Raw genomic sequence first — 21,975 nt, 5'->3', positions numbered from 1 at the left:
GAAGGACGCTGGGGACATTCTGGGACTTGGCATGTTCTTACTCCTTGGAGCAAGTATTGCTGCATAGCCCCAGATAGTCAAAAGGCCCTTCCTGGTTCCCAGGCCAAGTCACTTATCAGCCAGCCTGGAGTGACAGCAGATGTGCTTGTCACGAGCTTCAGGGCCAAGCTGGTTGGCTTCCGGCAAAGGCAGTTGAGCGTGGTCCTGTGGTCTTACGGGCAGGAGAGGTCCCGAGCACCCTGCACCCGCGGATATGGAGTGGCTGGGGCCCATGTAGCACATCCACACACAGCCTGAGCCCAGGTGACCCTCAGGGCTTCTTATCTCAGGCAAGGAAGGATGCGGGCGGCGGGGCGGGGTGGGGGATTACTGAGTGTGTAGAGGGTGGTGTTGGAAGAGCCCTGCCCTGCTGAGGCTCACTCCCAGCAGGTGTGGGGTGAGGGGCCTGTGGAAGCGGGTCCTGCCCTCCCCTTGCACCCTGAGAGCCAGGGGTGCTGGCACGGCTGCCTGGGGATGGCGCCCAGGTCCAGCGGCACCTTGGTCATTCCCCCTTTTGCTGTCATGTCTGCAGCTCTTTGCTTCCAGCGCTGCGCCTTGTCCACATGCAGGCAAGCAGACTCTTGTCCTCCTTGGGTTTTCTTCGTCTCCTCTGTCCTTAGTAGCTCTTTCAGGGGGGCATAGTTTTCTACGAAACCATCTATTGTGTCTGTTTAATAGCTCAACAAGAGCAGATGATAATCTCATGACTGACTGGGTTTGCTTATCTCAAGAGAGCCACAGAGACCAGAAATCTCAGTGGCTGCTTCACATGGCTACTGCAGGCCAACACAGAAACACACGGGGTCAGTTCACAGAGCTGTTCATGCGAATGTCGCAGGAGAAATAGCCCCTGGCTAGGTGGAGAATCAAGACTTAGCCGCCTTTTGGCTTTGCAGTTATTAAAACCATTTGCTGTTGAGAAAGCAAGCATCATGCCTAGAAGGAACTGCACAGCAGTGAGATGTGACTTTGATGGTGTAGAAACTTCCCCCCTTCTGTTTCCCAGCCTTGCTGTAATTCTGCAGCTGTGATAAAAGGAAACGGAACCAAACAGCCTGTTCAAAGCTGAGTGCCGGCTGCACGCTGGCACAGGGCAGGCTTAGCAGCAATCACTGTAGCCCTGCATTAGGGGTTCTGTAGGCAAAGAGGGGTTCGCCTGCGTCCTTCTGCCTCTCGTGTTGGGCGTCGGCCTTGGGACCTTCTTCCTGGGTCAGGGATTTCCAAACTTGCACAGCACTTTTGTCTTAATGCTTAGTATCATCCTTGTACTTCTAGACTATAGAAAATACCTGATTGCCCCATTGATCAGTTTATGTCCAACAACATCCCAGCTGTTTGTCGCAGCTGGAACTTATGGCTCCTGAGGATTTGGGCATAGTGCATGTTTACCCATTTATAGGTCTGGGGGTCACAGGTAACAGTACATGTCCCCCAGGCTAAAGCCCCATTTCTTGGCTAGTGGCCCCTCTGTCTACAAAGCTAAGAATCACATCACCCCAACATCTGTTTCTGTCATCATATCTCCTCTGACCCCTTCTTTTTCCTGAGGATTCTAGAACAATGTTGCCCATACCCAGATAATCCAGAATAGCCCTTCCCCCCACGGCCCTTAATGTAATTACACTTGCCATAGTAACACGTTCATAGGCTCTGGGATTCCATTGTAGACAGGTACAAGTCTTGAGCATACCACACCATTCAGAAAGATATAATTGTTAAACTCCCATGATTACTAACCAGCAGGACAGTGTGTCCACAGGGTTCAGTACAGCTTGCTGATTCTTGGAAGCAGATCCAGCACGACCACCCTCTTTTCCTGTCCCCCACTCCCTGCTCTTGCTCACGGCACTCTGGAAATCCAGGAGTATGAAGATGCCGTGTCATTGAGAGGAAGCCCAGCACGACCTAACAGTGAGGCTATGAGGGGCACCCAGCCACCCGTTGGCTGTGGGTGTAGCAGGTGTCTGGCAGGCCTTGGCATGTTTCCCATGGCATTCCTGGGTGCCCTGGCACCAGGTTGGGAACCACATTTATCCGGGCTGAGCTGGTGTTGTGAAGCCTGGCTGTCTCCTAGCTGCACTGGCACCATTCCGCCAAAACAGCGGTTCTAGAAAAGGGAGAGGGGAGCCCAAGTCTGAACCAGGTGCTGAAGACAACATGAGACCCAGACCAGCAGAGAGGGCTTCCCATATAAGCCACACCCACCCTCCTTCAGCCTAAGCTCTGAACTGGCAGGAAAAACATGATAATACTACCCCAACAGCTTGACATAGCTGTTCAGAATTAAATGTTTTGTTTTATATATATATATATATCTATATATATATAGATATATATATATATATATAAAATTATATATCTGCATTTGTATTTATTTTCATTTTTATTTGAAAGACAGAGAGGCGGATCTCTCATCCAGTGGTTCGTTCCCCAGATGCCATCATCAGCCAGTGCTGGGCCAGGCTGAAGCCAGGAAACCGGAACTCCATCCGGTCTCCAGGTGGGTGGCAGGAATCCAAAAGCCTGAGCTATTTCCTGCTGCTGCTACGGCATGAGTTAGCAGGAAGTTGGATGTGGAGATCAGCTGGAACTTGAACCAGGAACTGCTGTGTGGAACATAGGTGTCCCGCATGGCAACTTAAGTAACTACACAAACGGCCACTCTGGACAATCCAGAGGACTGTGATAACAGGAGCCTTGGCTCTTGCTGGCAGTCACCACAGAGGGATGTAGGGTGGTGGACGGGGAGGGCGGTGGCTCTCCAGCTGCCCCTCCCTCCCACCTCGCTCAGAGGATAACTGTATTTCTCCCTAGAGCTTCCCTGTAGAACCTCCTTGAGCTTAATGATCACCCCATTGATTAGGGGAAACAGAAATGCGAAGTCATGGTTCTCAGCACGAGAACCAGTGGGAGATGCCTGGGCCCACAGTGGAGCTGCCACTTAGGAAGAAGGGCCTGAAACACCACTTGCAATACCAAGCACAGGTTCAAGTCCCCCCCTGCTCCCCGCTAATGTGCCTGGGAGAGCAGCAGAAGACAGCCCAGGTACTTGGGCTCCTGCACACACATAGGAGACTTGGCTTTGGCCTGGACCCATCACTGCTGTTGCAGCCATTTGCACAGAGAACCAGTGGATGGGCAACTCTTTCTCTCACTGTCTGTCTCTCTCTCTATGTTCCTCTCTCTTTCTCTGTAACTCTGCCTTTCAAATAAATAAATAAAACAAGGCGATCACTTTCTTATCTGGGACATCAGGCAGAGGGGTGGGGAGGGCATGAGAGTTGAGGCCCCTCAGGGGCACAGGGCCTGCCTTGAGGGTCCCAGTTCCTCCCACGCTGACTCCAGGAGTGAGGGAAGCTGATGCTGGCTCTGGGTTTGGGGTTGCACTGAAAGGTCAGATGTGAAACCCGCAAGCATACGCTGCCCCAGGCCGGACTTTACGGAAGGCCAGTATGTCAGGGCCTTCCACAGCCAGTCATGTGACCCCTCGGGCCAGCAGTCCTGCCCTGCCAGTGCGTCCTTATGATAGAGCTGTGAGTGCTGGGGCAGCACAGCGGGGGGACCGTGGTCTGGCAGCTGACCTGCACGCGGGCTGTTTGCTTGGTCACTTCTCTGTGTGGGCGCTTTCCCTGTTTTGCTGGCCTTGGTTTACTCCAGTTATTTTCTTTCATTCTTTCTTTTTCTTTTTTTTTTTTTTAAAGGCATATTTATTTGAAAGGCAGAGTTGAGAGAGAGATTTATCCACTGGTTCATTCCCCAGATGGTTGCAATAGCCTGGGCTGGGCTGAGCTGGGCTGAGCTGGACTGGAACCAGCAGCCACAGCTTTTTCTGAGAACTTAAACCAATACCCTTATGGGATGCCAGTGCTGCAGGGTGGTGGCTTAACCTGCTTGCCACAGTGTTGGGCCTGTTACAGTAGTTTTAGGAGGAGAGACTAACAGGGCATCCCCTTGCATTGGGCAGGTGAGGCTGTGCGGTTTCTCTGCTTTCGGTGGTAGATTCTGAGGACGCTGAAATAGAGGGTGTCGCCTGAGGCCAGTGGGAAGCCGTGGGTCACAGGGCTACAGAACCAGGGAGCCCTGGTCTGATTGCCCAAGGCTGCCCTGCTGGGGAAGTCACAGCTCGACTCACTGGGGGTGCTGGGGAAATCAGATTTTGAGCAAAGGCTTGTGGGGATGTGACCGTGGGCAGGGCCGAGGCAATCTCTTGAGTTCCTCTTGCAACGAGATACTGAGCGGTGGAAAGAGACTCTGGGGAAATGGGTTGACACGGGGTTGTGGCAGGAGGTGGGGAAATCTCCCTGCAGAGTGCTCTAGGCTGTCATGCCTGCCTCCCTGGCCCCCCTGGCCTGCTCCCCCATTTTCCATGCAGATATGGGGCCTTGAGTTTCTGCTAGTCTCCCCTTTGGCCAGGAAACACAGTCCAGGCTCCCCATGGTCAGCAGAACACTGTCTGTAGCCCCCTGGCTCAGCTGTGTGTTTCAGCCTTGAACTCCCCAAAGCTGTGCTCCCCTTTGGGCTCTGTGGCCCCTCAGGCTGGTCCTCCAACCCATCCCAGCCCAGAGACTTGACAGCCCCCAGCCATCTCGCAGCCCTGCCAGGGTTATCACCCTGGAGCCCATGCTTAGTGCCACCAAGTGTTATTGTTTTTTAGAACATGTTAACTGACTTTGCTTTCTGCTTATTCCCCAGTTCCCCCCCAGCCCCCACTCCACCACATAGGAAAAGATGTTCAGGGCTTCTTCCACAGCAGCTGTTTCATCACAGGGGTCAGTGACAGCTGCAGGTAACTTAGCGCTTCCCTGGTAGCAATTCTGCACGGCCAAGCCGAGAGTGCCTCTGTGGGAGCTCTGCACTGCCTCCTGCCTGTTGATGTGGGCATGGCATGCCCACTCGGCGAGGTGCCCGCTAATGGAATACCCTGTGGTCTGGAGTCTGCGGACTTGCAGAGGGGCTTGGAGCCTCCTTGTATGTGGAACATTCTAGTGACTGAACCACAATCCGCATAAGTGTTGTTTTTTTTAATGTCCAAAGTGCTTATAAATAAATTGAAGTTACTTGCTGTTCTAGAAAAACTGGGAGATTTCATACTGTAATTTCAGCATTCCTTAGAAAATCCTAGAATCTTTGGATCCACTGGGCCTGGTCTCTGAGTGGCAGCCCTTGGCTGGCTCTGAGCAGGGACACTGCATACCATCACCCAAGGAGCCACTATCTCTGTGTCCTCCAGCTGGGCCAGGAAGTCCCCTAAGCTGTGTGATCTTGGAGTGTGAGAGCAACTCTGAGAGGCTGATAGTTCCATGGAATATGGATCACTTCCTGGGATCTTTCCACACAGTGTCGTTCTAGTGCCACTACTAGCTGGCTATCCTGTCCCATGTTCCAGGAAGGAGAAAATCGCCACCATGGGGTCCCAAGGCAGGGCCCAGCAGGGGACCTGGGGCACCTGCCCTGCTCCTGCTCTGCCTCCTCCTGGCTAAGCCCATAGAGGACGCACTGGGTGCTGCAAGTGTGGTGCAGGTGTCAGTGGAGCCTCCTGTGGGCCGGGCCCAGGACAGGGCTTGGAGCGCACGGTGGCAGGGTCACACACAGCTTCCTCCTGAGTCCCCTGTGCCGTGGACAGGGACACGGCCTCTGTCCCCTTGTAGGCTTTCCCCGTGCAGTCACTTGCTTGTCCTGTGGTCTGCCAGCTGTCCTGGGGTGATAGTGAGTGCGGCAGCCAGCAGGGCAGCACGGTTCCCAGCCCCCTTTGCTCCTGCCTTGCGTGTTTGCACGGTTGTCGCCTAAGTGAAAAGCAGATTCTTTCGCGTCCGCCCGCCGTGGCCCGCGGCAGGCAGCCGGTGCACACACACGGGGTGCAGGGTGTTTTGTTTACTCAGCTGTGTGCTGAGCGTTTTCCTACCTGCATCATATGCTGATTACTCTGGCACCGGATGGTTACACTTTATTTGCCCCTTTGCTGTGCTTGGATATTCCTCCCTCAGCTCCCCGGGATGTTAAATACTGTCATAGTGAGCAGTTTTCTCCATGTAAGTGTTTTTTAATGTTTTGAATTATTTGCTGAGACTAAGTCCTACATGTGTGAATGCCTAGATCAGGGGAAAGGAAAATAAGAATTAAAGACATTGTTTTCTAAGGTCTTGTTTGTCCTTCTCGGCAGCCAGGTTGGAGAAGAGGAGTTTGGCCGTTATTTTACCTGTGTTTGGATTAGAATTTTTGTAATTGTAGTAATGTAGTGGGGGCAATATGAAACTTGGCTTTGCAGCCTTAAGTGTGGTTATTTGTATAATTGTAGATTTGTCTCAGGACTTGATAACTATATTTTTTGTATTTTTTCCCTTTGTGAATAGCTTGGGTATCTGTCAGAATATAGGTTTTATAGTTGTGAGTATGTAGCACGGGCCGGTGACCTGCCCAGCAAGCGTTTCTGGTGTGGATGGTTTTCCATGTTTCTTACCCAGTGCGTTGTTAGGTGTGTGCCTTTCTGTTCTTCGGAGGAGAGTCTGACACGGTGTGGAGCGGCCACAAGGACCTCTGGGTCTTGTTCGCAATCTCGCCCAACTTCCTCGGAGCCACAGTTTGCCTCCCCCTTCTCGACAGAGGCAGGTCTTGAAGGGCTCTCTGACCCTGGGCACTTGCCACTCTGGTGACCGCAAGGCAGCCGGTCCCCTTTCCTGACTCAGGGTATTTAAAGTCATCGCAGGCTAGGCAATCTGGAAGAATCCACGATTGATTTGTGAGCAGTAAGAGGCAGTAAGTGCTGTTCTGATATTGAATTGTCCACGGAAGATGCTTTCGACTCAACACATCACCAACAGCCCCGCTTCTGCGGGTTGCCCTAGAGATTGGGGTCTGATAGGGGATGGCTAAGGTTAGAGATGTGTTCTTGTCTCCAGGGCTGACCACAGGAAGACTTTCACATCCTGCTTCGCTGGCTTCCCCCGGTACTGGCAAGGAAGATTCTAGAACCGGCAGGTAGCTTCTGAGGAAATGTCAGGAGGCTGGCAAAGATCTCAGCCCAGCTTCACCTTCCCCATGACACTTTGAACAGGGTCACAGTCGCATCTGTTCCCCACTCAGCAAGCAGGTGGAGTCCTCCTTTAGTCAAGTGTCCGTGCTGGGCACAGGATGGCCAGGCCAGGTCACCTCCCAGCTGTGCGATTTCCTGGTTAGACAGAAACACTGACTTCAACCACAGGAGTCTAAGTACAACTCCTGGTGCGTTGGGAGCAGAGGACGAGCAGGGAGAAGAGCGAGAGGCCCAGATGTCAGGGTGTAGATGTGCTTATCATCCAGGTGGCTATGTGGCAGGGCGAGGGAGGGTCCAGGTGGTGGACGCCACCACCAGCTTGGGAAAGACACTTGGGAGGGCCGAGGGCTCCGGGGCGGGGCCGGAGGGACCCGCCATTTGGCAGGGCAGCGCTTCCACAGCTGAAGAGCCCAGCAGTAGAGTGGGCAGGTCGACCCCCCACGGCCACCTTCTGTGTCCAACCCAGGGTGATATGCCTGGAAGCTGAGCTGGGAGGAAGCCGGCAGATGTGCTGCCCTGGGAGTCTGTTTGCATGGTAATTATTCACTTGTTCAGTACATGCTGAGTGCTGTGTTAGCTTTTCTTTGCTATGACAAAGTGCATGAGGCAACCCACTGCTGAGCCCCTCTGCTCAGCTCAGTTCTGACGGTTCATGTCTGTGACAGGATGAACCTGTTGGTTCGGCCTCCAGTGAGAACAGAAGGCAGAGAGGGCGGGAGCACGTGTTAGGGCGCAGGCACATGGCGAGCCAGGAAACAGAGAGTAGACTGGCCCAAGCTCGGCAGACCTGCCTTCCAAGGCTGGCCCCCAGGAACCTAAGGACTCCCAATAGACTCCGCTTCCAGTGGTGCAACCCTTTGGCAGGCACTTGGCACGTAACCACGGCAAACATACCACACCAGGTGTAGCAAGTCTGATCTCCCTGTGCCAGGAGGGCTCTCTCTCGGTGACCGTGTTTGTCTGTTTCCATTCCAGATGCCTTAGAGCCACATGAGCTGAACAGGAACACTCCCCGGTGTGCTGGTGGCTCCATCGACACGGCCACCAAGTCGTCCTCCTCATCAGCCCACCACCCTTGAGCTATGGAGGCTGCGGAGGTCCCCGTGGGCTCCCTCATTGACTTTGGGACTGACACCCCCACCTCCTGTCCCCTGGAGGCACCCCCTTCAGCACTGCAGGACCGGGAAGGGGACGGTTCCCTGGACGATGGCGCGTCCGAGAGCGAGACTACCGAGTCAGCAGACAGCGAGAATGACATGGGCGAGTCCCCTTCCCACCCGTCCTGGGACCACAACCGCCGCTCTTCCTCCAACGAATCCTTCTCCTCTGGCCAGAGCACTGAGTCGGCACAGGACGAGGAGACCGTGGCACTCCGCGAGTTCATGCGCAGCTATGTAGAGAAGATGTTTTCTGGAGGGTAGGTGGCTACACGCAGGAGACAGTCACGGCCATGCCCACTGCCCACTCCCTACACACACACTTTGGGCTCTGCTCCTCACAGGCCTTGTCTGGGGGAATAGGGCTTCTGTGTCCTCTTGTGTCAGCAGAGGGCCACCACAGAGGCTGTCCGCTGCAAGGTTGTGCACAGCCCAGCCTCAGTTTTCTAAGGCTGGGAAAGGGAAGGTTAAGTGAAAATCTGAGTATCTGACTCTGAGAGATGCATCATTGCCTGACTTGGAGCACACGTGGCTGCCTGCTCAGGTTGTTTGACCATCACCAAAATCGCTTGCTTTGTCCCAAAACACGCTTTAGCCAAAACACCATCTTTAGCCAAAAGATGAGGGGAGAGAGCCAGAAGTTGGCTGCTCCGCTGGGAGGGCCTGTCTGTATTTGCAACAGGCTGTCAGCAATGTGGAGCGAGGTCAGCTGAGTCCAGTGCATCTATAAGAGCATCCCACAGCGCTGCAGGTGGCTGGCAGAGTCCCTGCCTCATCTGGTGTTAGTATTTGGGGGTAAACGAGACCAAGATGTTTCCTATAAAAATCTCAAGTAAATGAACATCGTCTAAGCCTTCTGCTTCACTCTTGCTTTTACATTTTGGAGGGAGCATTGGTCCCTTGCAGTAGAAGTCAGGAGGGATTCAAGATCAAGCCAGCTTTCTGTCCAGCCTGGAGGTGGTGGCCTGCAGCCGAGGCTCTCCCAGTCTCCGCCTCTGACATGCGCAGCAGCTCGCAGTGATGGGAGCTGGTTCACACCCAGGTGTGCACAGCGGCCCCACTTTAGCTCCCGCACCTCAGACCTGTGGCTTTTCTTGGTGAGGCACGGTGCACTCGGGCATCTTGGACTCCATGGGGCATTCCTGCTGTGCCATCATCCAAATGAGCAGGATAAAGGGGAGAAGCAGGGACTTTAGCGTTCCTGCCCTTGTTGGGGCTCTGGTCTCATTGGCGATAGGCAAGAGGACAGGGGTTGGACCAGGAAGCCTGGGTGGGGCTTGCATTTGTCACTCACGCCCTCTCTGGTTGTCTGAAGGGACTCCTCATTCTTACTTTCATTTTGGATAGAATGAGGGGGTTGAGGTGGAGGAAGGAGAGAGAAATTGATCTGTAATTGCTGGGGCTGCTCAGGCTGAAACCTATAGCTGCAACTCCATCCAGCCTCCCATGTGGGTGGCAGAAGCACAAGCTCTCAGGCCATCACCTGCTACCCCACAGATTCCCCCCGTGTCAGAAGCAGAGCCTGAGCCTCAGAACCGGGCACTCAGGTATGAGTCGCTAGTGCCCCTCTTGGCAGCTTAAATGCCACCCTGATGCCCACCTGCAGGCCCCTATCTTTGACAGGATAAGCATACTTCCTCCTGGGGCTGCGCAGGGCTCGGCTGACCCCCCTCTGTGTGCACGTGGCCAGGTGCCGCATCCTTAGCGCCTTCTTTCTGCTCTGCCCCCACTGCCACCTTTTGTGCTCCAGACAATTCAGAAAGCTTTGGCTCATTTCTCTCCTCTCATCTTGGTTTCAGGGAGGACTTGGAGCAGGAGGAGAAAGCCCAGTTTGGAGAGTACTGCAGTGGTGACAGCGGCCAAGGGCGTGAGTGGTTTGCCCGCTACGTGAGCGCCCAGGTGAGGGCAGGCAGCCAGGGGGGAGAGGGAGAGAGAGGGAGAGAGAGACTCCCACATCCTGAGTGTGTCCCCACTGGAGAAGGGAGGAGAGGGAGCTGGCCTCCCGAAGATGTTGTGAAGAGGAGCATGAGGTGTCCCCTTGGACACCTGGGGTCACCAGAGGCAGCCTGTGGGCCACGTCTGTGTGTGTTACTCTGGAGCAGCACATGCTGCTGTAAGAGGTGCTCAGTGTTGAAGGACTCAGGTGACTGCCAAGGCCAGTGATGTCACCAGCTAAGAGGTTCTTCATATTTCTGAAGAGTGGCTCACGTTTTATTGTGAGTAATTTGATCTTCATAGGAGAATTAGACAAGTCAGATAAAGCTGATTAGCCTGTGTCCTCAGCACAGAGAGAGCCAGCCTTGTCCTTGTGGGATGTCCTTGCTCCATGCGTGAGTGAGAGTGTGCATCCTGCCCTGAGGGCGGGCACAAGGGGCACATAGCTGCACCCAGTCAGGCCGGGGATGGCCCCGAGATGCCGCCCTCTGCTGGGCCCTGGCGGGGCGGCAGGGAGCATGCTGGGGCCCATCCCACATGCCTTGAAACCTCCGCAGCAGGAAGCTGCCCAGGGTCTCCCTGCCACTCAAAGTGTGTCTGTTTCTTTCTGCACAGCGCTGCAATTCCAAGTGTGTCTCAGAGGCCACCTTCTACCGCCTCGTGCAGTCTTTTGCGGTGGTGCTGTTTGAGTAAGTCCTGCGGCCACTCACGGCCAAGTCCCACCTACCCTTTCTCACCCCGGGGTTACCTGCATCAGCCTGAGAAGTCATGCAGCTCTTGGCGCTCCTTGTCCTCCAGAAGTTAGAGTGTCACAGCTGGGTGTGAGTCAAGCCCCTGGGGCCGCGGCCTGTGCCCCCCGCGTGCAGCTCTCCGGATTCCGTATTGAAGGTTTTCAAACCAGACAGCCGCCCAGCCCATGAGTGGGCCCTCCCACGGGGTGCTGTACCCTTGGAAGGCTGCAGCCTGCCTGGAAGCAGCAGCTAGATACTGCCAGAGCGGCCTCACAGCAGGCAGTGTGGACAGCAGAGGCAGTGCAGAGCAGGCTGTGGGCTAGGGGGCACAGCCTTCTTCCTGTGAACCCCTGAGATTACCAGACCTCATCACGCCTGTGGATCAGTGGCCAGCACAGGTGGCAGGCCCTTTAGAGTGAGAGAATGGGCCCTTCTCCACTCCAGGGAAGCCAAGCATGCAGCATTGGCTTGAATGAGCAGGAGCCTTGCTGATAGCCCTGGTGAGGAGGGGTCTGGGTGGGAGTAGAACAGGTCTGCACCTCTTCTAGGCCACGACAGCTGCTGGTCCTTGGCTGATCCCAGGGCCGCCCCGTGCAGAGTCAGGTTGGCCTCTACGGGTCTGCAAATCCCCCTCCTTCCTTCCCCTCTTCACCAGGAGGTGGCGATCTGCTGGGCCGTAATGCCTCATCTCTGTGCTCCACGTTTTCCCACTGGCCCTTGGACTTGAGGCACAGACTGCGGGGAAATGGCGATAAAGAAGGGAATCCTGCTTCTGCACTTGGTCAGGATTCCCCAGGTCCAGGAGGCCTGGCTCTTGGAGCTGCCCAGGGAGAGGGCCAGCCGCCACTCCATGAGTGAGCCCTCCTCGCGGGGCTGTGAGCTCAGGGCGAGCCTAGCACAGCCCCGGCCTGGCCCTTCTCACACACCCTCTCCTGCACTTAAAGCCACCGGCTGGGCAGCCTCCTCGAACCCTCTTTTGCATAAACCGCCCGTGTCTGACTCTGTAACATAACTCATTCTCAATTTTTCTTAAGTAAATAAGAACCTGCCACAGCCACGAGAATCGCCCCAGCCTTTGCCCTAAGCACAGAGCTTCTATGTAAAGCAAAACAGAAAATGTTTTTAGAGTTAATTTATTTTCATTTTATTTTAAAGGCAGAGGGACAGAGGATTTTTCTCCTCACTGTCCAAATGTCTGAAGCAGCAGGTCTGACAAACACCGGATAGTACATATTAGTGTCTTAGGTTAGTGAGTTTTATAATTTTTAGTTTATTAGTGTCTTTGGTTTTTCTTTTCATTTCATCTATCATAGTTTTATTAGTAGTCCATGTTGACTAATTTTTTAAGTATGTAAAAGGGCTGGGCACCATGGCATGGTAGGTTAAGCCTATGGCTGCAGTGCCCACGGCATCCCATCTGAGTGCTGGTTCAACCCCTGGCTGCTCCACTTCTGACTCAGCTCCCTGGGATAGCAGCCAAGAATGGCCCAAGTGCTTGGGCACCTGCACCTGCGTGGGGGACCCGAGTGGAGGTCCTGGCTTCAGATCAGCTCAGCTCTGGTCGTTGCAGCCATTTGGGCAGTGAACCAGCTGGACGGGAGATCTTTCTGTCCCTCCTTGTTTATATAGAAATCTGGCTTTCGAATAAAAATAAATAAATATTTGTTTAAAATAAAGCATATAAAAGGATTAAAATGGTCCTTAATTCAATTGCTAAGTCGTTTCTGATGACCTTTCTAAGATACTAATGCAGCAGGTGCAGGATTAAAATTAGATGAGAAAGAAAAGTGGAAAGGGAGACCAGCTGGGGAGGTAGAGAAGGCTGGACAGCAGAGGGGAAGCTGCCCCTCCCTTCCCACTTGGCCTGCAACCTCCCCGCCTCCCCAGCTCCTGAGCCCGACACTGCTGAGGGCTTGCGCCATGGCCTCCGCCTCCCGGGCAGCTGGGACTCGAACCCAGGCATCTGCATGTAGGGTGTGGGCCAAGTGGTGCCTTCCCAGCTATACCAGATGCCCGCTGCTCCACAGACTCTCGAAGGGTCCAGGGAGCTAGGAGGGCCCGAGACTTAAGGCCTCACTTCCAGTCCCGGGTGCTGAGTGTGGGCTGAGCCTCCTGGGCTGTGGGTGGGTGGCCTGGCCTCTTCCCAGGCCGTGGAGCTGTGGGGAACTTACCTAGGCACATGGAGTGGATCATCGTGTAGCTCCTTGTGCAGTGGCACCGTGGCACTGGGGCAATCCATGGCAAGCCTGCAAAGTGTGCTAGCCTTGCTCAGCTGGCGGGCAGTGAGGTCGGGGGGACAGCACCTTCACTGACCAGCCTTGTCCCTTGCGTCAGGTGCCATCAGATGGATGACTTTGGGCCTGCCAAGAACCTCATGACGATGTGCTTCACTTACTACCACATTGGTGAGCCCCGGGGCGTGACTTGGAGGAGCTGAGGCTGGGAAACAGGGCGCTGGTCCACAGACGGCACGTGTCCTCGTGGCTACAGGCGAGAGTTCTGGAGAGCACAGGAAGCTGGTGTCAGGGAGGAGTGAGCAAGTAGGGAGGCTCCTGAGCAGGGCTGAGGCTGCCTGAGGAGTCCAGGATCTGAGGACAGACACGGCTCCCAGGTGCGAGCTGCAGGCATCCTTGTGAATGCTTGTGGAAAGTTCAAACTTTTCTTTATGTAGAGGCTGTGATGCCTCTCTGGAACTTTCTGGCGGGTTGAAGCTCATGGGCCCTTACAAGCTCATGGGCCCTTACAAGCAGGAGGTTAGTGGAGGTCTTTTTATGGGTGGAGGCTGAGCCTCCCTTGCCTCATCCACGGGCTTGCTCTCCTACAGTCCCTTCCCCTGCAATCTGCTTCATCCTCTCCTACACCCAACAGCCCCACCCCTCCATACCCCTCAGGTCCCTCCAGGCCCCTCCATGCCTCTCCATTCCCTCTGTGCCCCTCTAGGCCCCTCCGTGCCCCTCTGTGTCCCTCCAGGCCCCTCCATGCCCCTCTGTGCCCCTCCGTGCCCCTCTGTGTCCCTCCGTGCCCCTTTGTGTCCCTCCAGGTCCCTCCGTGCCCCTCCAGGCCCCTCCGTGCCCCTCTGTGTCCCTCCAGGCCCCTCCAGGCCCCTCCGTGCCCCTCTGTGTCCCTCCAGGCCCCTCCATGCCCCTCTGTGCCCCTCTGCTTCCCTCCAGGCCCCTCCATGCCCCTCCAGGCCCCTCTGTGCCCCTCCATGCCCCTCTGTGTCCCTCCGTGCCCCTCTGTGTCCCTCCGTGCCCCTCCAGGCCCCTCTGTGCCCCTCTGTGTCCCTCCGTGCCCCTTTGTGTCCCTCCAGGCCCCTCCGTGCCCCTCCAGGCCCCTCTATGCTTCTCCATTCTCTCTGTGCCCCTCCGTGCCCCTCTGTGCCCCTCCGTGCCCCTCTGTGTCCCTCCGTGCCCCTCTGTGTCCCTCCAGGCCTTCCCTTGCCTCGCTGTGCTTCCCTCCGCCTTTCCAGGACAGCAGCTTCTCTGCTGCCTTAGCTCAAAGCAGGCCACCCCCAAGTGGGCCCTTCATACTGGGCTATGTTAGCTGTCTTGACTGCCTTTGAGTCAGGTGGGAGCCTCTCAGGCATTCAGGGGTCCTGTGTGGCAGGGGTGTTGGGGGGCAGTTGTGCATCGTGCCCTGGGACCTGGAGCTTCTTTCTTGCTTTGACTCATAGGCCTTACCCCATCAGGTGTCCTGCATATGTCCCCCTGTCCCCCAACTGCCAGCCTGAGTGCCATGGACCATGTTGAGTCTGTGCTGTCTGCCCTCCCCTTGCCCTTGGCCCACATGGCTGCAGCTATGGCCTGCTGCGTGTGCTGTCCTCACCTCCTGACGGACACCCCGCTTCCTGGGCCAGACCCCCGCTTTCTCTTTCCTGCTTCCCAGTGCTGGCCGAATCCTTCAGACACCGCCAGAGAAGGGCCACCCCTCTGCCTTGTCCTAGGCTGTGTCCCCTCTGCTGCGCAGTAGACGATGGGGTCCCTGCCTCCCCATCACTGACCTGTGGCCCCACAGGACCCTTCCTGGCTCCTGCTGCATGTGCCCAGGCAGTCCGGTCTCTGTGTGTGCCTGTCCAGTCCGGCTCCTGCTCCGCTCATCTGCTTCCTCCCTGTCTGCCAAGGTAAACCGCAGCTGCTCCCCTCCGAGTCCAAGGAGAAGCCTGTGGGGAGCATCGACGCCTACTTGAGGTCCGCCAACAGCTGGCTGGCTGAGAAGAGGGACATTGCTGCGCGGCTGCTGAAGGACACCCCCGGCAGCACTGAGAACGCCAAGGGCTTTTTTGGGGGGCTGGAGACCAAGCTGAGGGGACCCCTGATCAAGAGAAATGAGTGAGTGTGGCCTCAAAGGCATCTCTCGTTTGTTGGGGGGGCAGTGGGAAGGAAGGGCTTCTCCCTCCTGGGGGCCCGAGGGCCACTGGGCGTGCACATGGCTGCTGGCCAGCTCAGCCGCCTCCCCCGAGAGTCCTGTGTTACTCACCGCCCTGCAGAGGGAGGCCCTGGCCAGGGGAGGGGGTCTGTGTTTCTCTGGACTGAGGAAGAACGTATGGAAATTGTTCAGTTGATGGGAGAGAGGCGACACCCCTGCCGCCACAGTCTCCTCCTCCTGCTTGTCGCTGTCATTCTCCTCCAGCCATGGTGAGAACTGGTGCTAATGGAACACAGCAAAGACAGCACCGTCTCCTAGGAGAGCAGCTGTGAATGACAGCTTGAGGACTCCCTGGGGGACAGGCATGCGAGACCCTGGAGCGCACAAGCCAGGGGGCACCTCAGTGGGAGGGACCCCCAGCCCACCCCCACCCGTCACTCACATCACATGACTTAGTCTAGCTCCTCCTCGCGTCCCTACAGTGCTGCCTTCAGAGCAGGCCCAGCCAGCTCTTCCTCGCCCCAGCAGGCTGGCAGCTGACACACGCAGCCCCGACTGTGCACGGTTCTCTCTGGAGAAAACTGTGCACATACACAGGCACGCCTCGGAACTCCTGAGCGGCAGCTTCCTCGACTGGAGACGACGTGGCGTGGGCAGAGTTGTCACACTGTGGTTTCTCTCCCTCCAGGGACGACGAGAACAAGCCCAAACAGAAGCTGCCCAAGACTGGTGAGTAACCTTCTCGCTAGTGCTGCCCCTGCAGTGCCTCGCCACCCCCAGGCCCTGCTGAGCCAGGCCCACCGTGGGCCAGCAGCATGGGCAAGCTGGCCTAAGCGGTCCGAGCCCTTGCTGCCCTCATCCTAGATGACTCCCAAGCTGGTCCCTGTTCTCTGCCAGACGCCCTCAGGAGAGCTGCTTTTTTAGTCCCTGGAAAATTAGTGACCTGTTCCTGGAGGGGACAGCCACCCCTGGGAGCCGCTTCCCTCGAGCAGATGCTGGCCCCAGGCGTGAGGAACTCGTCCTTGGCGATGGCAGCTGAGTTCCAACCGCCTGTCTTGCTGACCTTGGAGAAGTGGTGTCTGATGGGAGGAGTGGCGGGGGGTTTGCTGACATGTGGGAGCACAGCCAGGGCCACTCTCAGCACCTTGCTGTGCTCCCGCAGTGACGGTGTGCAGCCCTGAGGACGAGCGCAAAGGGGAAAAGATCTACCTATACACGCACCTGAAGCAACAGCCCATCTGGTGAGTCCCACCCACACCGCTAGCTGCTCTCGGACCTGGGGACGACTGCCTCACAGGACCGCTCCCTGCAGCTCCTGTCTCCATCATGCGTGGTGGCCACTGGTGCTCTGAGAAGGCCCGGCTCAGAGATGTGTGTGCTAGCAGGTGTTGGCAGGCATGTGGGGAAATCAGCGCTGTGCTGCGCTGCTGGTGGGAATGTAAGACAGGGCTGTCTGACTGTGAGACAGCTGTCACGCCCAGAGGGAGCCGGGAGCCCACAGGTCCACACGGGTGCACCCCAGAGAGAGGAAGACACGTCCACAGAGAAGCCCAGTGGCGTGGCTCCTGGCGGCCAGAAGGCAGACAGTATGGGGTGTGTCTGCATACAGCAGACAGAAAGAGGTCTGTGCGTGCCACACAGCATTACTCAGCCATGTCGAGCTGCTGGCCACCCTCAACAGAACGGCACTGTGGGGTTCCAGCTGTGGCGTGTCCAGCACAGGTGGACCCCCAGTGCCGACGGTGGCAGTGTGAATGCCAGGGGCATCTGGAATTGGAGTGTCAGGTAGTTGCTTCATGGGCTGATTGGAATGTTCCTGGAACTAGATGGTGCCATAGGTCATGGCATAATTCTGAATCTAGTACAGACCCCAAATGGAGCTCTCATACCTATACATTCAGGCACGCATTCACCTGTGAATGAAGGCCAGGGTGAAGTGGGCAGACAGAGGTCAGGAGGAGCCTTACCCCTCCCCTGTCCACTGTGGACAGTCGTCTGTCATTGTGGCCGAAGGTTCTCGTCACCATCACGAGGGAGACGCTGCCGTGGTGCCTGGGCGCTGCCTCTGCAATCCCAGGCTAGCAGTGATCAGAACTGCTGTGACAGTGTGGCCTGGCTTTGGTGGAGTTCTAAGGCTGAACTTCTGGGAGACGTGGGGCTGGCCTGAGTGGCCAGCTCCCATGGCAGCAGAAGGAGGACAGGTTGACCCATCCCTGTGGCACTTGTGCAGGGGTTTGGCTGGGGCCCCCCACCCTTGACTTGCCTTACCTCCTGGGAGATGTGGCCAGTGTTTTCCGTCAGGGCAAATGGAGTACGGCGGCCTGTGTGGGCCCCTCAGTCGGCACTGTGCTTCAGTGCTATGGTGAGATGCTCTGAGTGAGGGTGACTGTACCGTAAAGCTTTGTTTGCAGGAACAGGCAGTGGCCAGCTTTGGGCCACACACCTGATCTCTCAGAAGCACTTTCCCTGCTCTCCTTGGCCCGTGAACTTGTGTGAGACCCTGGGGTGCCAAGACCCTGGAGAAGCAGGTCCTCTGGCCCTCCGCTTCCTCCTGGCAGCCTCAGCGGGAAGCAGAGATGTGGACAGCACCCCGCCTGGGGCAGCTGTGCCCAGCACGTACCGGCTGCACCCCGCCCTATGTGTGCTGCAGTGCCAGGTTTCCTGACTCCATGTCCCACCTCCCGAGACAGCTGTACTGCCTGGGGACCCTGGGGAGACCTCTGGCTCAGGTCACAGGAACTGCCTTTCTTCTCAGAGGCCCGAGTGGACAGCAGCGCCCCCAGGGCCCATGTGTCTCGCCCCCACCTTCTCTGCAGTCTCACGCATGTCTCTGCCTTGCAGGCACACGCTGAGGTTCTGGAACGCAGCCTTCTTCGACGCTGTGCACTGTGAGAGGAGAAAGCGGTCCCCCACCACCAGGTAGGCGCCATGGTGGCCCCGTTTTGTTCAGGAAGTGTCCAGAGTGGACAGCAGCAGGACGGCTGTGTCCATGTGCTTCTGTTCCCTGGCCCTGACGCCCTGCAAGCTGCCTGAAGCCCCGGACACGCACAGCTTTGCGGGTGGGGGTGCTCTGCTTGCATGGGCGCTGTCTGTCCTAGGGCTCTGGCATGACTCAGAAGGCAACTCCCACCGAATGAGACCAGCCGGACCACCCACCCGCAGCCCTGCTCGTTGCTGGGGGAAGTCGGAACGAGAAGGGTCCTGGGGTGTAGGCCTGGCTGCCCACTGCCTGCCCCAGAGCTCACGCCTCCGGAAATGCGGCCTCTCCCTTCCTCTCGCTGTAGGCACTGATTTTGAAGAATCCTTCTGAGACTCTGCATGGCAGCTGCAAGAGTTGGCACGGGGCACTGGTGCCCAGCTCTCTGGGTGCAGCCTTCCTGTCCAGCCAGGATAGGTCACTGCCTGTTGCGTGCAGTGACTGGGCAGTGAAGGGGCGACAGCAGCACCCCGCCCATGCTGGACCCCTTCTTGGCCTTAGGGTCTCGCGGTTCTGAAGTCCCTAAGTGTCTTGGAGCCTTGGTCTCTGTGTTAGTGGGAAAAAAAAAAAAATTCCCACGTCCTCTAACGCTGGGCAGACCTCAGCCTCACTGCGTGGCTGCTGGGGGGACCACTCTGCTAGTGCTCGGTGCGCCTTAAGACACTCACTCCCGGGGGCAGCTGGAGCCTCCCAGGGGCCGAGGAGCCCGCCTGGTGGGGGAGCCTCCCAGGGCCGAGGAGCCCGCCTCGTGGCCCACACAGGCTGTGCTGCCTGGGAGACAAGGCGGGGGCTCCCGCAGGGGGCCTGAGTGACACTGGGCTTGGATGCTTCCAGGCAGGTGGCCTTGGCCTCGGGTGTAGCTCTCACAGTCCTAGGAGAGGAGTCGACCTGGAACCCTCTCTCTCTGTCCTCTCCATTGCTGCCTGCGATGAGCGCCCTCTGCGTGCCCTCTCTCCCCATGACGTGACATGTTCCTTTGTTTACCTGTTTCTGCTGCCGCTGCAGAGGGGATGCTGGAGAGGAGGAGGAGAAGAGGTGTGTGTCCCACCTGTTCCATTTTACAGCGCTGGGGGAGGGCGGCCCGGGCAGGGTGGAGGGAGCTGCGGGGTCTGCTGGCCTCTCCCCCAGCCAGCTGCGCCAGCCCCTCCTGTGCTGACCTGGGACTCACCCTCAGCACCCACCCCCCGGGTGAAACGCTGCGCAGTTAGACCCCTCTGAGGGCAGGGTATGGAGAGTCTGTGTGGCATGCCACATGGCGCCCTCTGAGGGGAGCGGTGGGGGCTGGCAGTGTGGGGAGAGTGGGGGGACAGGACGGCTGCTCCATTTCCACAAGCTGCGTGGCGGGGACCCCCGGAGAACAGCCAGGGGGCGGGCATGTGGCTGCTCCCTGCACCCAAAGGGTCTGACCGTGGCAGCGTGAGCCATGTCCTTTTGAGAACACTGTGAGGTATTTTCAGAGAGGCCGCCAGCCCTGCCTCACGATCCGGTTGCAGAGGGGGCCTTAGTGCTTCCTTCGGGGCGCTCTTCATGTGGGGATCTGCTTCTACTGCTGCCTGGTTCTTATTTTTTTTAAACATTTATTTTGTTTTTATTGGAAAGTCAGATATACAGAGGAAAGGAGAGACAGAGGAAGGTCTTCTATCTGCTGATTCACTCCCCAAGCTGTTGCAATGATCAGAGCTGTGCCAATCCAAAGCCAGGAGCCCGGAGCCTCTTCCAGGTCTCCCACATGGGTGCAGGGTCCTAAGGCTTTGGGCCATCCTCGACTGCTTTCCTAGGGAACAGGATGGGAAGTGGGGCTGCCAGAATTAGAACCAGTGCCCATATGGAATCCTGGCTCATGCAAGGCAAGGACTTGAGCCACTAGGCCACTGCACTGGGCCCAGCCTGGTTCTTTCTAAAGGAGCTTTTTTGCAAAGTTCCCTGCAGTCACCAGGGTGACAAGGTGTCTGTGTCCCCACACAGGACTGGGAGCCCCTCAGTGGCAGGGCTGCTAGGGCGGGAAGCCCTGTCCTGTCTGGAGCTAGCTCAGAGGACAGCAGCCTCTGGACCCACCAGGGACAGTGAAGCCATGTCTCAACGTGCCGTGTGCCATACCAGTTAGAGGGCCTGGCGCTGCTTCCACACAGCGGTGTGGGCCCCGTGCACAGGCCGCCTCAGGCCTGGGCCTGACTGCTCTCCTTCTGTGACCTCTGCTGACCGCACGTTGCCATTCTCAGTGGCAGATGGTCTCCCTGTCAGCCAGGGCTGGGTCACACCTGCTGCTGGCCCTCCAGGGGGACTAAGAACTGGACCCAGTTCTACGGAGATACCCTGCCTGAAGCAGGCCTGAAACAGGCCTGCAGGGAGAGAGGAGCCTCCCCATCCAGACAGGAAGAGCAGAGGTTGGGGCCAAAGGGCTACAGGACCACAGGGAGCTGTCCCCATGGGGGTGGTGGCAGGTGCCCCAGCTTTGTGCTCTGCACACCAGGCTTGGCGCCAGTGAGGGGACTGACGGGTGTGCCTGCCACGCCTTCAGGGCCCCAGGGGAAGAGCAAGGACAACAGGACGGGACTTGGCCAAGTCCCTGTATGTGCGTTCTGGGGGTCTCTGTGGGCCCATTTGTCTTCCTTTAGCTGCTCCGTTCCCCCAGCCCTCACCCCGTCACGCTGTCTCCTTCCGCTTCTCTTCATCTTCTTTGCAGCTTTGTTCTAGTCAGGGTTCTTCATCCAGAGTTTTCTTTCCAGGGGGCAGTGGGTGGCAGTGACCTTGTCCTCCATGTCGGCGTTCATCCACGGATGGTCTCCCAGATAGACAGACACACATATGCCTGGGCCTGTCAGCCCCGGGAGGGGACGGAGCTCGGTACAGGGTTCCCGCAGTGAGGGACAACACACAGTACCCCTCTCAGTGGGGGCCTCCCCACACCGTGCAGGGGAGCCCTGGCTCTCTCCAGGCCAGCCGGGCCTGCCTCGGGCTGCCCAGCCAGACCTTGGCGCCATCTTCACGAGGGTCCCTCAGCCACAGGCTCCCAGTTCAGAGGCTCAGGGAGGAATGTGTCACCTGCGGAGGACAATGGAGAAGGAAGCTGAGGGGGAGCAACCCCACAGCACGCACTGGTTGGCCCTCTGGGAGGTCGCAGCAGGGGTCAGGTGGTCATTTTTGTCACCTTGAAACTGCAGCCAGCTCCAGCACTTGATGCTTTAGTGGCTGCTGGCCTGTGTATCCAAGTCCCTTTACCCCCAGTTCCCTAGGACACTAGGGAGATCCCCTTCCCCTCCGGAGGCTTCCCCACTGTGCGAGGAGGGGGTGCCTGAAACCCCCTGCAGGAGGGACATGGGCTGGCCTTGTTGACAGAACTTTCTAGGCAGCCACGCTGTCCCGTCTTCCCAGGGCAGTGAGGCACACATAGTGTTGGGCCTCTCGACTTGAAGAACGATGACGCGGTTCTCTGTCTGGGACCCTTCAGGCAGAACCAGTGGCAGCTTCCCAGGAGAGTGCAGCAGGCCGAGTGGGGGGCTCTGCCTTGGGCTGGAGCGCCTGGTGGCGGCTGCACCTGCAGGGCAGAGCAGGAAGTGAGTGGTCGGGGAGGACTGCGCTGAGCCGTTCCTGTCCCCTCCTGTGCCGCAGGGAGAAGTGGTGCCACATGACCCAGGAGGAGCGCGATGACAGCCTCCGCTTCAATGAGAACATCACCTTTGGGCAGCTGGGGTAAGCGTCAGGGTGCTGGGGGAGGGCCCTGGGACCCCGCGCTACCACGCC

The 21,975-nt window shown here is 57.4% G+C and overlaps 1 protein-coding gene across 5 annotated transcripts in view; it reads left to right on the top strand.

The window, feature by feature from the left end:
* The window catches only part of KIAA0513 (KIAA0513 ortholog), a 53,755-nt gene that overhangs the window by 29,167 nt on the left and 2,613 nt on the right, over positions 1-21,975 (top strand). For 4 of the 5 annotated variants that reach the window (XM_058674646.1, XM_058674648.1, XM_058674649.1 and 1 more), the window contains exons 2-10: positions 8,045-8,486; positions 10,026-10,125; positions 10,777-10,850; positions 13,227-13,297; positions 15,013-15,220; positions 15,946-15,986; positions 16,420-16,498; positions 18,099-18,176; positions 21,844-21,924. In XM_058674646.1, the coding sequence (XP_058530629.1) occupies positions 8,152-8,486; positions 10,026-10,125; positions 10,777-10,850; positions 13,227-13,297; positions 15,013-15,220; positions 15,946-15,986; positions 16,420-16,498; positions 18,099-18,176; positions 21,844-21,924 (1,067 nt within the window). In that variant the 5' untranslated portion in view covers positions 8,045-8,151. Of the gene's footprint in view, positions 1-8,044; positions 8,487-10,025; positions 10,126-10,776; positions 10,851-13,226; positions 13,298-15,012; positions 15,221-15,945; positions 15,987-16,419; positions 16,499-18,098; positions 18,177-19,239; positions 19,406-21,843; positions 21,925-21,975 lie in introns of those variants that run through there. The other variant, XM_058674650.1, reaches the window with a different exon arrangement.

This window comes from Ochotona princeps, chromosome 16, assembly GCF_030435755.1.
Source record: "Ochotona princeps isolate mOchPri1 chromosome 16, mOchPri1.hap1, whole genome shotgun sequence".
Classification (NCBI taxonomy): domain Eukaryota; kingdom Metazoa; phylum Chordata; class Mammalia; order Lagomorpha; family Ochotonidae; genus Ochotona; species Ochotona princeps.
The sequence above is the reverse complement of the archived record's forward strand: the minus strand, read 5'-3'. Positions and strand labels throughout refer to the sequence as shown.